The sequence below is a fragment of the Xenopus laevis genome, chromosome 4L, assembly GCF_017654675.1.
Source record: "Xenopus laevis strain J_2021 chromosome 4L, Xenopus_laevis_v10.1, whole genome shotgun sequence".
Classification (NCBI taxonomy): Eukaryota; Metazoa; Chordata; class Amphibia; order Anura; family Pipidae; genus Xenopus; species Xenopus laevis.
This window is the reverse complement of record NC_054377.1, coordinates 2920151-2937500: the sequence shown is the minus strand read 5'-3', so window position 1 is coordinate 2937500 and position 17350 is coordinate 2920151. Positions and strand designations below refer to the sequence as shown.

Here is a 17350-nt window from a genome sequence, read left to right as displayed (position 1 = left end):
CTCTATGCCCCAGGGAGTTCCTTGGAGTCCTATAATACATGGACTCCCTGCTAGACCCAGACTGTACCAACACACCGGGGTTACATACTGTGTTCATTAAACCCAATAATCTGCAGGATCCTAAAACAAATGTTTAGATTTGCCGTTCAAGGGAATCACCTCTTTTTTTAATGCCTGACCCAACGCTGCATTATTAATACACAAAGAGACTCATTATTATATTATTATTATAATTATAACACAGTGGGGCTCATTTATTAACGCAGCGCAGCGCTAAAAAGAGCGCAGTGGCCAGACATTTGCCCAGCGCATGCGAGTATTTAATAATGTAGCGCACGATACCTTAACAGTGCGATTTGTGCGCTAATGTAGACACAAGACAGGTGCGACGTGTGAAACTGCGTATCAGCTGTCGCAGTGCTTATAATAAATTGTGCGCACAGGAAGATACCGCAAAGGTAAGGATTAGTTGTGCTCATGTATGAATGCGCTGCTTTAATTAGTTGCGTCACATATTGCGCATATTGCGTTCACTTAGACGCATCTGCATTTGTTTCTGTGCTAATATTTGTTTGGTTGCAAAGGTGTTTAGCCTACCTGATACCCTTAAAGGAACCTTGGTCAATATAAACATGTTGGGTGGAAGGCGTGGTTAATATGCACTTTACAAGGGTTGTTCATCTTGAATATACTAGCGCAGCTGGGCAGGAATGCGCATTTTGAAGAGCGTTACTATTACGCCACGAAGAGGCAGGCGTAAAAATTGTGGTGCTGTTGACCGGGTGCAGTTTTGCACATATACAGACGCAAATCTGCGACGGCCGCAGTGCAAGCGCATTGTAGCCACGCCCACAGCCACGCCCCTAACAACCACGGCATCGGTTGCGACATAAATGCCCAATCTTTTGCGCAATGCGCATAAACAAAACCATCGCAAAAGCTCTGTGTTATGCGCAATATCACGCAAATATATTAGCGATCACGCTTGTGATGGCGCAGACAACCTTTTGCGTCCACTTATGCGCTGCGCTGCTTTAATAAATGAGCCCCAGTGAGTCTTGCCCTGCACTGCCATCTGCTGTTTCACTTTGAAAACTACATCTCCATAAATCCATGATTTCATCATCATCATCATCGTCGTCCTCATTTCTTTCTTCTCACAAGGAGATGCAGAGCCTGTACCTGCAGTATGTTCTCCTCTGTTCCGTTATCCCTATCTACCTATCTGGGAAGGCTCCATTTTTGGAAAGTGAAGAATAAATTTAGTTTAACAAGGTGAGAGCAACTTCTCTTCTGGACTTGAGTTGGACTTGGACAAAGTGAGCCTGCCCAGGTTACAGAACAGGATTTACAGTGTTAACCCTCGTAGTGCTGCTTTTTAGGATTTCATGGAGAAATCTAGGAGTGGCTCATCTATACGGCGAAGGAGCAATAAGTTACACCAACAAACAACGAGCAATTACGGGACATGTGTCCATGTGTTTAGGCAGTGGGTGATTTTTGGGGGGCAGTGGTTCTTACCGTGAGAATTGTTGGAGTGACGAAAGCCCAGCAGACTTTATAGAACCGGCTTGGTTGAAAGCCGACCATCATTTCTATATCTTCACAGAATCTCTGCAGCCCTGAAATCACAAACACAGTTGTGTTAAACAATCAAAGGAATTGTGGGGTCTCACTGGGAGGGAAATCAGCAAAACAAGATTTGAGGGCTGAGCTGAGAGACGGGACCCGGCGGTGACACTCTCACAACTTTACACTATGGACTCTGCCCTCTAGTGGACACACTGTATACAACATGCAGAACAGAGGTGACCCCAAATTGTGTTTGTGGCTGTTACCCCAATGTTTCTATATATCTGTAACCTTGTTATGAGCTAAGGGGGACTAGTCTGAAGGTCAGTTAGGGGGAGATTTGGGGTGAGTGATTATTTGTACCCTGGGTACCCCTGGAACTATAGCAGGGTGACACCCCAATGTTTCTATATATCTGTAACCTTGTTATGAGCTAAGGGGGCCCAGTCTGAAGGTCAGTTAGGGGGAGATTTGGGGTGAGAGTTTATTTGTACCCTGGGTACCCCTGGAACTATAGCAGGGTGACACCCCAATGTTTCTATATATCTGTAACCTTGTTATTAGCTAAGGGGGCCCAGTCTGAAGGTCAGTTAGGGGGAGATTTGGGGTGAGTGCTTATTTGTACCCTGGGTACCCCTGGAACTATAGCAGGGTGACACCCCAATGTTTCTATATATCTGTAACCTTGTTATGAGCTAAGGGGGCCCAGTCTGAAGGTCAGTTAGGGGGAGATTTGGGGTGAGTGTTTATTTGTACCCCTGGAACTATAGCAGGGTGACACCCCAAGTGCTTCTTTGTTAGAACAAATACAATTAAAGGAGAACACACTCTTTATCGCTGGTGGGTAAGTGATTGGAGAGAAGAGCAGAACATATGGGTGACATTACTGGGTGGTGCTCAGTGAGTTCTTGGGGGGAACTAATGGCGCCTGCAGGTGGATGAAAGGAAAAATTTGTTTGAATCCAAGTTTAAATTAATTTCTTTTAGACAAGCAGAGAGACTAATTGCAATTTTCACCTTTGCCGGGGAATGAATCTCATTGTCTCACACTGGGAGAAAGAAAATTCCATCAAGTCGCACAAGTTTAATCTCTGTAAATAAACAGTTTGCGGCGTCTCTGAGCCAAATGATCCGTCGGTTTTTACATGTGGGATCTGATGCTTCTAATGTCACTTCGGGGAGCAATAAGTGGGGAACGATGGCGTCTTTAACACAAGTGTCGCTCGTAAAACCAAAATAGCAGCCAGCGGAGATGCAGACGCTTGTTTCTATATTTAGGCAGCAGTTGGGGGAATGAGGAAAAGAGAAAATCTTGGAGGAAGGAGCAGACTGGATCGGGTTGAGTCTAAAGACCGGCTAGTGACTGGGCAAAATGGGATTTATTGGGGTTCAGGTGCCATTGAGTGTTACCCACAGATCTGAGCAACGGGGGGTCTAGACAAAGGGAAGGCAAATGATGTTGGTCTATTAAAACATGGCAAAGAACCCCAAACCTCTGTCATTAGTCTGATTTAGGGGAACAAAATCCAAACCATCAGTTACATAGTCTCCCCTCTCCCCCAACAGACCAAGGTGCCCCCCTAAGAACAGCCCTGGATTCAAGTGTTAATGCCCCATGTCAGGAATCACCAGCAGAGAGTCAGGGGTATGAAGTGAACCTCAACACTGTACAGGTATTGGGGTGTTGACCTATTCCGGGGGGTCTCCATCATGTGGCAGGGGGTCATGTGGTTAAAGGGATACTGTCATGGGAAATGAATCAGTTAATAGTGCTGCTCCAGCAGAATTCTGCACTGAAATCCATTTCTCAAAAGAGCAAACAGATTTTTTTATATTCAATTTTGAAATCTGACATGGGGCTAGACATATTGTCAGTTTCCCAGCTGCCCCAAGTCATGTGACTTGTGCTCTGATAAACTTCAATCACTCTTTACTGCTGTACTGCAAGTTGGACTCCCTTTCCCCCCCAGCAGCCAAACAAAAGAACAATGGGAAGGTAACCAGATAGCAGCTCCCTAACACAAGATAACAGCTGCCTGGTAGATCTAAGAACAACACTCAATAGTAAAATCCAGGTCCCACTGAGACACATTCAGTTACATTGAGAAGGAAAAACAGCAGCCTGCCAGAAAGCATTTCTCTCCTAAAGTGCAGGCACAAGTCACATGACCAGGGGCAGCTGGGAAACTGACAATATGTCTAGCCCCATGTCAGATTTCAAAAATTGAATATAAAAAAAATCTGTTTGCTCTTTTGAGAAATGGATTTCAGTGCAGAATTCTGCTGGAGCAGCACTATTAACTGATGGGTTTTGAAAAAAACATGTTTTACGATGACAGGATCCCTTTAATGTATGGGTTTAGTTCTCCTTTAATCAGAAGATGAGGACTGAACCTTGACAATAAAATTATGCATCTGATTACCCAGAATACCCCCAATATGGGAGCAGCAATTCCCTAGGAATAAAGTTCGTTTTCAAAAGTCCAGTTGGAGAAAACGGGGCCAGGCAGGTGTATTGGCCCCCGTGTGCGCCCCGTGTGCGCCCCTCACCCCCCATCCCAAAGGCCAAAGGGTAACAATGATGGGAGAGCCGTGGAGTCCTGACTCGGCACAACCAACATCTTATTCATCATTTCTGAGCAAAGAAATTTGTTGCTGAGACTCGAGATTTTCTAGTGAAACCATTAACTGCGATGGCTGAGTTGGCTCATATTTAATATATCTCTAGATTTCTTATTCTTATTGCTCCCACGTCCCAGAACAGCAGAAAATACTCACAACCCCCAGTGAGAAAAGGATTAGAATGTCCAGTCAAAGGTAAATTCAGCAACGTCTGTCTGTCCCTTTCTGTTCTCTGGTTCTGACTCTTGAAACATTGTAGCAGAAACCAGTTCTCTTCCAGGTCTGTTAATCGGCTGCCTGGGCTACATTGTTTCAGGAGTCAGAACCAGCAGTAGAAGATGCTTAACTTGTTCTCTCCAGCCCAGGAACATTCTCTAAGCCTCCTTTATGAAAGTCCCATAGACCCAATATTTTCATTCAGTTGCACAGGGAGGGTCCCGCGTTTGTTGTATCAACTCTGCACGGGGCGAAAGGACTCACCGTAAATATAGGAAATTCCAACCAGTTCAAAGATGGCGATTATGACAAGTGAGTAGGACGCTGCGTATGTGTCGACCAGTTGAAGCATATAAATACCCCCCTGAGGGACACAGAAAGGAAAGTGATGCAGAGAAACATTCAGCAATATTCTGTACAAACAAGGGAACTGAATATGACATTTGTGTAAACCTCCATCAGAGTGTTCTAGTCCCACCCACTGCTTGAGTCACAGGCTCCCTACAAGCTTCCATCAGAGTGTTCTAGTCCCACCCACTGCTTGAGTCACAGACTCCCTACAAGCTTCCATCAGAGTGTTCTAGTCCCACCCACTGCTTGAGTCACAGGCTCCCTACAAACATCCATCAGAGTGTTCTAGCCCCACCCACTGTTTGAGTCACAGGCTCCCTACAAGCTTCCATCAGAGTGTTCTAGCCCCACCCACTGTTTGAGTCACAGGCTCCCTACAAGCTTCCATCAGAGTGTTCTAGTCCCACCCACTGCTTGAGTCACAGGCTCCCTACAAACTTCCATCAGAGTGTTCTAGTCCCACCCACTGCTTGAGTCACAGACTCCCTACAAGCTTCCATCAGAGTGTTCTAGTCCCACCCACTGCTTGAGTCACAGACTCCCTACAAGTTCCATCAGAGTGTTCTAGTCCCACCCACTGCTTGAGTCACAGACTCCCTACAAGCTTCCATCAGAGTGTTCTAGTCCCACCCACTGCTTGAGTCACAGGCTCCCTACAAACATCCATCAGAGTGTTCTAGCCCCACCCACTGTTTGAGTCACAGGCTCCCTACAAGTTTCCATCAGAGTGTTCTAGCCCCACCCACTGTTTGAGTCACAGGCTCCCTACAAGCTTCCATCAGAGTGTTCTAGTCCCACCCACTGCTTGAGTCACAGACTCCCTACAAGCTTCCATCAGAGTGTTCTAGTCCCACCCACTGCTTGAGTCACAGACTCCCTGCCCCTCTCCCTGTGAGTTACTATCAGACTGTACTAAGTGTGTTTTAAGGTGGGTATCTATATGACTCACCTGTGTGATCATTGGAAAGCCCATAATATAAAACAGGACACAGCAGACCAAGGTGAAAAGCGGTTTGTGGGTGCGCAGTAATTTTGGAAACTCATCTGAAACTGATGTCACAATTGTCTCAATTGTAGCAAACTAGAGATGGGAAAAGAAAACAAATTGATGTTAAAATGTTTAGACAAATCTTATCTTCTACTCAGCAGAGGCAAAAACAATCATTATTTCATTGTCTGTCCAGGAGTGGACTGGCAGTCTGTGGATTCTGGTCTGTTCTTAGATGCCACAGAGAGTCACTATTCATTGGGCCTGTTGGGGGGGGGGGGTTGGCCTCTGTGTACTTTAAATTCCTGGGCCTATTTTGAATCTTGGTCCAGACCTGGTCTGTCCCTGTCACTATAATTTTAAGTGATCTAAAGGCAAAGTATTGAAAAACCTGCCGAACATCAAACAATAGCCACAGGGTGGCAGTGTAGACAATACTTTAGGGTCCTTTCATCAGCTGGGTGCAGTGCAAGGGATGACCAGTAGGTGTCAGTGTTCAACATGAATTTCTATAGGGATTCATTGATCAGTCTGTTGCAGTACAAGGAATGACCAGTAGGTGTCAGTGTTCAACATGAATTTCTATAGGGCTTCATTGATCAGTCTGTTGCAGTGCAAGGAATGACCAGCAGGTGTCAGTGTAGCCACACAATGGGCTCAGTACTTTAGGATGTTTATATCATCATGTTGCAATACAAATAATGACCATTAGATGTCAGTGTAGCTACACTAACTTTACTTTCGGCTCTCCCATCAGATGACTGCAATGCAAGAAATATCCAGTAGGTGTCAGTGTAGCTACACAAACTCCTCATCATTTACTTTAGGATCATTTTATCATTACAGTGCTACGCAATATGTTGGCGCTATATAAATACATGTTAATAATAATGTTAATAATCCTGTATCAATGCAAGGAATGGACAGTAGGTGCAAATATATAGAGTAGTGTCAGTTCCCCTGTTTGCCCTATGTAGCTCAAGAAATCACAAAAATCATAGATATTTTTCTGTTCATGAAGGAATACCTGCTTGAGTCACAGACTCCCTACAAGTTCCATCAGAGTGTTCTAGTCCCACCCACTGCTTGAGTCACAGGCTCCCTACAAGCTTCCATCAGAGTGTTCTAGTCCCACCCACTGCTTGAGTCACAGACTCCCTACAAGTTCCATCAGAGTGTTCTAGTCCCACCCACTGCTTGAGTCACAGACTCCCTACAAGCTTCCATCAGAGTGTTCTAGTCCCACCCACTGCTTGAGTCACAGGCTCCCTACAAGCTTCCATCAGAGTGTTCTAGTCCAACCCACTGTTTGAGTCACAGACTCCCTACAAGTTCCATCAGAGTGTTCTAGTCCCACCCACTGCTTGAGTCACAGACTCCCTACAAGTTCCATCAGAGTGTTTTAGTCCCACCCACTGCTTGAGTCACAGACTCCCTACAAGCTTCCATCAGAGTGTTCCAGTCCCACCCACTGCTTGAGTCACAGACTCCCTACAAGTTCCATCAGAGTGTTCTAGTCCCACCCACTGCTTGAGTCACAAGCTCCCTACAAGTTCCATCGGAGTGTTCTAGTCCCACCCACTGCTTGAGTCACAGACTCCCTACAAGTTCCATCAGAGTGTTCTAGTCCCACCCACTGCTTGAGTCACAAGCTCCCTACAAGTTCCATCGGAGTGTTCTAGTCCCACCCACTGCTTGAGTCACAGACTCCCTACAAGTTCCATCAGAGTGTTCTAGTCCCACCCACTGCTTGAGTCACAGACTCCCTACAAGTTCCATCAGAGTGTTTTAGTCCCACCCACTGCTTGAGTCACAGACTCCCTACAAGCTTCCATCAGAGTGTTCCAGTCCCACCCACTGCTTGAGTCACAGACTCCCTACAAGTTCCATCAGAGTGTTCTAGTCCCACCCACTGCTTGAGTCACAAGCTCCCTACAAGTTCCATCGGAGTGTTCTAGTCCCACCCACTGCTTGAGTCACAGGCTCCCTACAAGTTCCATCAGAGTGTTCTAGTCCCACCCACTGCTTGAGTCACAGACTCCCTACAAGTTCCATCAGAGTGTTCTAGTCCCACCCACTGCTTGAGTCACAGACTCCCTACAAGTTCCATCAGAGTGTTCTAGTCCCACCCACTGCTTGAGTCACAGACTCCCTACAAGTTCCATCAGAGTGTTCCAGTCCCACCCACTGCTTGAGTCACAGACTCCCTTACTGCCCCTTTAATAAGAGGAATAGTCTGTTGCGCTGCAAGCCCCAGCCAGAAGGGGGCACTGCAGTCCTTGTTCATTTACATTCATTTACTTATTTTCTTCTTTTAGAGCCATGGCCAACTTGAGGCCAAACATGTGGAACTTTACATTGAAGATAATAAAAGAGTTGCAGTACCAAGAGAGATCAGCGGGGGCACTGGTTTCTTATCTACAGCACAGCATTATACTTGGCTGTTTACCATTGTGTCCAACCCGAGGGTGAGAAGCATCAGGAAGAAAATAATGGCCCAGAAAGGAGAGAGGGGGAGTCTGGTCAGCGCTTCAGGATACACCACAAAGGCGATGCCGGGACCTGCCGGGAACAAAAAAACAATGGAATCATCAGTATCTGCTCCTGTGATTGGGCCACAGTGAGTCAACCGCCTTATTACCTGGAATTTGATTCGCTGACACTGAGCTTTAACACGGCACTTTAACAAACACATGACCCCTGGTGCTAATAACTCTGTAATTAAATCCAGTACAAGTGGCACTGTAATTATGTTCTTACTTTGTAGCCAAATGCTGAGACACATTCTTATATATAAACTGACTTCACGAGTTCAGAGGCCTACAGAAAAAAAGCAGCTGTACTTAAACACCAATTAAAGGGCCACAGGTTGTGCAACACTGGAGAATAATTCACTGGAGCTCAAAAATTGCTGAGCAGATTTCTACCTGGACAGTATCTCAAATTCTTGTTCTGAAGTTGGCTGATAAATAATAGTTACTTAATGGTTGTGATGGGTTACTGCCAAGGTACAAATTTCCCCAGTGTTGATAAATGAGTAGGGATGTAACGAACGTTGGAAAAAATGTTCGTGAACATATTCGCGAACTTGCGTCAAAAATGCAAACGGTTCGCGAACGTCGCGAACCCCATAGACTTCAATGGGAAGGCGAATTTTAAAAGCTAGAAAAGACATTTCTGGCCAGAAAAATGATTTTAAAGTTGTTTAAAGGGTGCAACGACCTGGACAGTGGCATGCCAGAGGGGGATCAAGGGCAAATATGTTTCTAAAAAATACATTGTTGACACAGCGCTGCGTTTTGTGCTGTAAAGGGCAGAAATCACACTACGTCACTCAGGTGGTGTTTCTGGACACGGAATGTGAAAAAGCTCACACAGCTAGGTGGCACTTGGTTAAAGACTGGGCAAACAATGCCTGCAAGGGCAACGTATACAGTAGTGGATACGGAATATATTTTCTCTGCACTGAACAGCCAGAAAAAAAACAGTTTCTAACTTAATTGGCTTTTGGCAGAGAGCTCAGAACAGCTAACAGGTGCAAATAAGATACTTTGTAACAATTTTGACTCTGGTTGGTGCTGGTGGTGGTGAACTACTAGGAGGAGCAGCACACCAGTCCCTCTTTTCTCTGAACTGAACAGCCAGAAAAAAAACAGTTTCTAACTTAATTAGCTTTTGGCAGAGAGCTCAGAACAGCTAACAGGTGCAAATAAGATACTTTGTAACAATTCTGACTCTGGTTGGTGCTGGTAGTGGTGAACTACTAGGAGGAGCAGCACACCAGTCCCACTCCCCAACACAGCTAGACTAATAGCACTGGGCTCTTATAGTAGCAAAGTAAAAAAACAAAAAAGAAAATAAAAGCAGTCCTTACAAGGACTATTGGGTTACAGGCAGCAGTCAGCAGATGAGAGATCAGCAGCAGTGCCCACAGCAGCTACATACAGAGCACTGCAGTAGAAGGTAGATTACTAGTCAGCAAAGCTACCTAACCTAAAATTTCCCTCAAATCCCTGCAGAGATCTGTCCCTACAATACAGAGCAGTATCAAGTAGATTACTAGCCAGCAAAGTTACTATCAACTGTCCCTCAAATCACTAACAGCTCTCTCCCTACACTAGCTCTTGCAAACACACACAGGCAGAATGAAAAAACGCTGCAGGGCTTCAGTTTATATATGGAAGGGGAGTGGTCCAGGGGGTGTGGGGGTGGTCCAGGAGGGAGAGCTTCCTGATTGGCTGCCATGTATCTGCTGGTCTGGGGTGAGAGGGCAAAAATAAGCGCCAGCTAAGGCGAACCCAAATTGGCGAACAGTCCGCGACATCCCTATAAATGAGCCCTACTGTCTCCATCTTGTCCTACTGTCTTCATCTTGCCCTACTGTCTACATCTCGACACATTGTCTTCATTTTGCCCTATGGTCTCCATCTGGCTCCAACTGTCTCAATCTTGCCCTGCTGTCTCCATCTTGTACTACTGTCTCCATATTGACCTACTGTTTTCATTTCACCCTACTATCTTCATCTTGTCCTACTGTCTCCATCTTGCCCTGCTGTCTCCATCTTGTCCTACTGTCTCCATCTTGCCCTGCTGTCTACATCTTGCCCTACTGTCTCCATCTTGTCCTACTGTCTCCATCTTGCCCTGCTGTCTACATCTTGCCCTACTGTCTCCATCTTGTCCTATTGTCTCCATCTTGTCCAGCTGTCTCTAACTTGTCCTATTGTCTTCATATTGCCCTACTGTCTCCATCTAGACCTACTGTCTTCATCTTGTCCTACTGTCTCAATCTTGTCCTACTGTCTCAATCTTGTCCTACTGTCTCAATCTTGTCCTATTGTCTCCATCTTGTCCTACTGTCTTCATCTTGCCCTTCTGTTTCCATCTTGTCCTACTGTCTCCATCTTATCCTATTGTCTTCATCTTGCTCTACTGTTTCTCTTTTGGCTTACCCCTGATATATCTTAATTTCTCCTCTCTTACTATTTACTTTTCTGGGGGGAAAATATATCAAGTATCTGATATTTCATTTCAAAAGCCTGTGTGGTCTTAAAGCCTGAACAGAACATTGGCCACAAGCTGGAGATTCACTACTTTGGTCGGTACTGATTGGAACCCACCTTGGTCTGCAACTTTTTCGATGTCTACATTCAGTATATGAGCCATGAATCCAATGACAGAGAAGATGACAAAGCCAGCGAATATACTGGTGGCACTGTTGGTGCACGTTACAATCAGAGTATCCCTGTAAAAAAAATAATTTAATTTGGAATTTAACTGCAGATTTCCAAATACACATTCATTCAACCCAGAGTGATCCAAATTATGTTATTTAAATTCATCTGAATGGAGTTATTGCCCCTGAGAAGATGCAGAGACTGACGAACATGATTTTCCTAGAAAGCATTTTAGCAGACAAATCTGTAGCCTCAGTTTAGAATGAACTACGAGTCTCCTTTTATAATGACTCTTGTCACTGCCCTAAAGAGATCATGACTTTGATCCTCACTAACTTACCCCCCGCTACACCTCCACACCTTCTGTACAGTTATCCCAAAAACTGAATGGAGGCTCTTGGCCCTCACCAACCTGTAGATATTATTGTGAAACTTATTGTAAGAAGAGAGAGTGATCAGTCCTCCCCACGCGGCTGACAGTGAAAAGAATATCTGCGTTGCTGCGTCCTTCCAAACCTGAAACATGACAGGAGAAGATAGTATTGAAGGACAGGTAATGTTCTAGCTGAATCTAATAGGTGTCAGAAGCTATGGCTCAGGAGACTGCCCAATGGAAAATGAATCATGTGGCTCCATGCTACTCAGTTAGCAGGGCTCTTCCACTCCAATTATTCTACTTAATTATTAGTCCACATTCTACTTGTTGGCAGGACCCTCTGGTCAGCTGGCCAATGGCCTAACAATATGGATGGAACAGCCCTGCTAACTCTGAAGCAGTGGTCCCAGTGAAAATATATGAAACAACTTCTGCCTGGTAATGTCCTACTTTGCACCTTAATGTGAACCATGCACCTAAATGTAGGACCTTGCACCTAAATGTAGGACCTTGCACCTCAATGTAGGACCCTTCACTTGAATGTAGAACCGTCCACCTCAAAGTAGGACCATTCACATGAATGAAGGACTTTCCATCTCAATGTAGGATCTTGCACTTTCAGTGCAGGGACATTGCATCTTAGTGTAGGGCTTTGCTCTTCAATGAAGGACCGTGAGCCTCAATATAGGACCTCACAACCCAATGTAGGACCTTGTACCTAAATGTAGGACCTTGTATATAGATATAGAACTTTGTACCTTAACCATGTGTATGCAGGACCTTGCTCCCTCAATGTAGGCCTCTGACTGCATGGCCTCCTTTACTGCAATTGTAGTGACCTTGGGAGTAGGTCAGATATAACTGAGGTGCAACAGATATATATGAGCGGCTATGGCCCTCACCTCTACAAGAGAATAGTCAATAGACAGAGCTGAAGGAAGTGGCTTATAGATGGCACTAAGGGAGTGGCCAACAAATACACCAGAGTTCAATGGCCAACAGTAACTACTAAGGGTACAACTGAGAAAAGCCAGCAGCTAGGGAAGGGAACAAACAACATACATGTTGAAGACAGTGGAGAAGGACACAGCTAACAGAAGATCAGTTAATGAAATTTCACAAAGCTGGAGTAGTGGTTCAGGGTGAGTGGAGCACAAAGTGCCTGTGAGTGGCCAATGAATACAATTAATTCAGTTGAGAAAGTTACACGAATTAAAGGCAGTGGTCCAACAGATATATAGGAGTTGAAGAAGAATGAGCCTACCATGGCATCCATTAGTTTCTCCCATTTTGGCATAATGAACCACCAAATGCCACCTCCAGCTCCTGGCAATGTCACTCCTCGGATGAGCAGTATAACAAGCACCACGTAAGGGAAGGTGGCTGTAAAATATACAACCTAGATAATGAAACAGACAGGATTAATGGGAGCTGAACAACCACATTGTACTGTGAATGGAAAGAAACAGCAATCACCACCATCACCACGGAAACATCAATAAGACGGTTCCTTAAGAGCGTAGACTGATTTAGAGGTTGGAAAGATAAATTTGAATGTTAGACAGTCCCCATTGTGTTTATACTCTTGTGAACACTAGACCTCTGGGAACATCTGATCCCAGAGAGACTTCACATATCTCCAAGAACATTAACGACCCCCAAGGAAATCATGACTACATAAGAGAGTGAGAAGATAAGATAGACCTCACAAAGGACAGACAGACTTCTGAGAGTGTTAAGCTGGCCACACTTGGGCAAAATATTGTTGTTTCAGTCTATGGGCTATCATGACCCATCAGTATGAGAACCAAATAATTAAAGATCCCATTATGGTGCTATGAACAAACCTAGTTACCCCTTTGGGGATCAACTCGACTGTGACTAGTCCATTTGCTTATTAGGGGGCCTTGTACATGGAGCAATGGTCGTCCCCTCTTCCAAATTATAAGACCAAGGTGCTGTGTGTGGCCAGCTTTAGACATGTCCCAGAGAAGTTTGAAATGCAGACTCCTTCCGAGTGTATATCTAGGCTCCGCCCTGTCTACTAAAGTTGATTAATACATAACATTTGATGAGCCTATGACTTACTGCTATAATTATATATCCAGTGTCACCTTTCCTAGGCATTTTCAGATTTCATTTACCAAACCCTTTCAAATTAAGTGGTTGTGGTTGGCGCCCAAAAGATTTCTGGCCCCTGATGTAAGAATGAGCCGAGACTACAGAAGGAGGAATGCGGGTGGGATTTAGATACCCTGGAATAGAACAGACATTACAACAATGACAGCAAGTCACAGCAACGAGGCGCACACATCGACATCAGGACAGTCGTCACAGGCCGTACAAGACAAGACATGGAAGAAAAAACAGCCACAAGTCCCTCATCAAGATCCCACGTTAGGAGCTTAATAAGGAATCGGATATTGTACCTCTCTCGACTACTTAGCTGAAGTGGTATGAAGGGCATTGTAATGTTGCCTTCTGAGTCTTGAGGGAGCTGAAGCCCAGGGCTGGGTGTAGGGAATAGATAAGACAATGTCTCAGCACACGGGGTCTAAACAATTCTACTCCGAAATGCAAAACGTGTAAATACAAGGTACAGAGCGAGGATGCCCAGCCTGCTGCACCTTGAATAGAAGACTTCATATGTTGTCGATGGCTTCAAGCTGAGGAACTTGGCATTTCATGTGTTTTTTTTGTGATTTTGGGAATACAGGTTAGTAATAGGAACAGACAGAATAGGAAGAACAAAAGGAAACAAACAAAAACACAGAGACATTTGTTAAAATAGTCATTTTACAGTCTTCATTGTTCATCGGCTGGTCACAGTGTGGTCGGGCAGTTGGGACCAGATAAAGATTGGGACAACCCCATTATGAATGTTAGGCTTTATCCTAGATCTCTAGATAGGGTGGTTCAGCATTTCTGGCTACCTGGCTTAGAGAATCTAATAAAGAGACAACACTTTGCATTCCAGGTTGGACAGAGGTAAAATAGAGATACCATATCTCTTTACCAGACATGGTCCAAGCGGTGGCTTCAGATTAGGGTGGTTGAGGATGCAGGACCTCTCCTTTGGGGATTTCAAAAATATTATTGCTAGACACATTACACCAATGGTCTGGGTATCTCAGATCTAAAGACTTAAGACAGACTTAAGTCTGTCTCGTTGTTTTGGGAAAAATGGTTTCCCCACAACCCACTCTCCCTGGTAACGGCTAATTGGCAAATTCTACCAAATTTCTACCAAATTCAATGATATTTCAAAAGTGTTTGAGATTTTAAAATAAGCGCAAACTGTTAACTTTAAGAATGTTCGAAGTAAAAAAATTCGAAATTCGAAGTAATTTTTTGGATACTTCAACTATCGAATAGGATACCACGACTTCGAATTTACTTTGAATTCGATTCGAAGTAAAATAATTTGAATATTCAATCCTTCGATAATCGAAGTACTGTCTCTTTAAAAAAAACGTTTTAAATACTTCGCCAAATTAAACCTGCCGAAGTGCTATATTAGCCTATGGGGACCTTCTGACCATTTTTCTAAGTCTTTACACATCAAAGTAAAATCGTTCGATCGTACGATTTTACTTTGATCATTCGATGGCCAAATTCGGTGAAAAATACTTGACTTCGCTATTCGAAGTATTTCAATTCGAGGGTCGAATTTTGAAGTATTTATCACTTCGAAATTCGACCCTTGATAAATCTGTCAATAAAAATATATACACTAAATTGTTTTTAAAAACTTTTTGAAGTCTGTTGAAATTTGGATAAGAAATTTATCTTTGCACAAATATAACATAGTTTCTGCTTTCATTACAATTGTTTTCTCTTAAAATAAATGAATATGTTCTAAATAATAGTACTTCTAATTGTTTTTTCTATATTTTTTATTTTTATAACACATTTTTAGCTGGATAATTATGACGTCATTCAAAAATGGAATTTAGTTTAAATTTAATTCTAAAATTTATCTGATTTAATGACTGACATGCTGCAACAGAGAGCAGAAGAAAACACAGGAGGAAGTTCGAACGAAAACTCTTATTCTGTGCAATAAAATATTTTAATAATAATTTTAAATATTATTAGTAAGATTGGCAAGATTTTTTACTTTTTAATATTTGTTGAAATCTGGCCAAGACATTTTTCTTTTACCAAATGTAGATATTTTCTATAGCACACAAAAAAAATAGACTATATGTTGTAGATAATAATTGCAATTAATCTTTATTATATATCTTAAATATTATCAGTCAGCTAAAGAAAAGGGATAGAATGGTAAGTGAAAAGTAAATGCCACCACAAAGATTTTCCTTTATTTTGCACCATTTTTAAATTTTATGATAAAATAATAATGTTTTAAAATGTCAGATTTTTGCCACATTTTGAGTTTTTTAGCACAAAAACTCACAAATTTGAGTTGTATTTTCAAAAACTCAAAAGTTTGGTATTTATTAAGCACCAAAAAACTGGAATATAAAACTCCGGCATCTTAAAGCTTTGAAGTTCATATTTGAAATCAATGGTAGTCGTCCGAGGCAAAATTCAAGCCATTTTTTTAATTTCAGTTTTTCAAGTTTTATTTAGATTGAAAATTCACAAATTTTTGCCTCAATTTGAGTTTCTTTTTGCACAAAAACTCACAAATTTGAGTTATATTTTCAAAAACTCTAATGTTTGGTATTTATTAAGCACAACAAAACTTGCAAATTCATATAGAAGTCAATGGGAGTTGTCCTATGGAAAATTCAAGCCAATTTTTTTAATTCAGGTTTTTTTTAGCTTGAAAATTCACAAATTCGATTATTATGATCTTATAAACTCACAAATTCTGGGTTTTTAGCTTAACTCACAAATCGAGTTTTTTTCTGATAGGATTTTTTTTATAAATATGCAAAATAACATTTGATTTTTTTTAAATTGTGAGTTTATTCGAAGCAGAAGAAAACTCTCACAAATCCAGTTTTTGATAATAATAAAAAAAAGCCCATATGGGTTTGTCTTAAAGTCCTGTCTATAAATCTGGTGAGCAAATAAGTTTGAAAAGTACTTTTAATAAATGGAGATTTCATGGAAATGATTTGGAATATGTTTTATTCTAGTTGCTTCAGTGATTCTGGTTCTCAGAGAGGCATTTTTGCAATAAAATTTTCTCCTAAATGCATCATAAAAAAAAAATGTTTCACTATTACTGTATGTTCAAACATTTACAAATTTTAAAAAATGCCTATGTCATATTTTTCTCTCTAGAGTTGCTGGCATGTATGAAGAAGATTTTACATGAATTTTTATGTTTTTTTTTTTAAATATTGAAAGTAATTTCGACTGTAGGAATTATTTTCACATAAATATCCAGGTAAATGAAGTTTAAATTCATTGTAGTCAATAGAAATATGGACGTTAGTCGAAAAAATCATCTTCTTTTATGAAATTGTTTAGCAAGGAAAGGGATTATAAGATTTAGGAAATAAAAGGAATATAAATAAACAGATTAAAGAGAAGGATCATTTGCTTGAGAACATTTTAATTCGATTTTTAGCAGTGATGGGCGAATCTGTCCCGTTTCGCTCCGCCGGAAAATTTGTGAAACTCTAGAAAAATTTGCAAAACGGCGACAAATTTGCAAAAAGCATTGAAGTCGACAATTTTTACACGAGCGACAACTTTTATACTTGTGACTATTTTGTCCAAATTCATTAAAGTCAATGGGCGTCCGAATTATTTTGACGTGCGTCAATTTTTTATGGGTGCGCCAATTTTGACGCTCACCTTTTTTTTTTTTTGTCGCAGTGAATTTTTAGCTGCACTTTCATGAAAACATTTGCAGGCACCCGAAACGTGAAAAAGCAATACAGTATGGGACCTGTTATCCAGAACGCTCAGAACCTGGGGTTTTCTGGATAATGGATCGTTCTGTAATTTGGATGTTCAAACCTTAAGTCAACTAAAATGTAAACATTAAACAAACCCAATAGGATTGTTTTACCACAGATAAGGGTTAATTAGTTAGGATCAAAGATTTAATTAAAATTGAGTCTA

General features: G+C 42.2%; 1 protein-coding gene across 1 annotated transcript in view; it reads right to left on the bottom strand.

Annotated features, from left to right (window-relative positions):
* slc6a5.L (solute carrier family 6 member 5 L homeolog) overlaps nucleotides 1-17350 on the bottom strand; it is a 42583-nt gene that overhangs the window by 5218 nt on the left and 20015 nt on the right. The window contains exons 8-14 of the mRNA XM_041589711.1: nucleotides 12567-12701; nucleotides 11339-11442; nucleotides 10870-10994; nucleotides 8199-8311; nucleotides 5711-5842; nucleotides 4675-4774; nucleotides 1522-1622 (exon numbers count right to left, since the gene is read on the bottom strand). Coding sequence (XP_041445645.1) covers nucleotides 1522-1622; nucleotides 4675-4774; nucleotides 5711-5842; nucleotides 8199-8311; nucleotides 10870-10994; nucleotides 11339-11442; nucleotides 12567-12701 — 810 coding nt within the window. The remainder of the gene's footprint in view (nucleotides 1-1521; nucleotides 1623-4674; nucleotides 4775-5710; nucleotides 5843-8198; nucleotides 8312-10869; nucleotides 10995-11338; nucleotides 11443-12566; nucleotides 12702-17350) is intronic.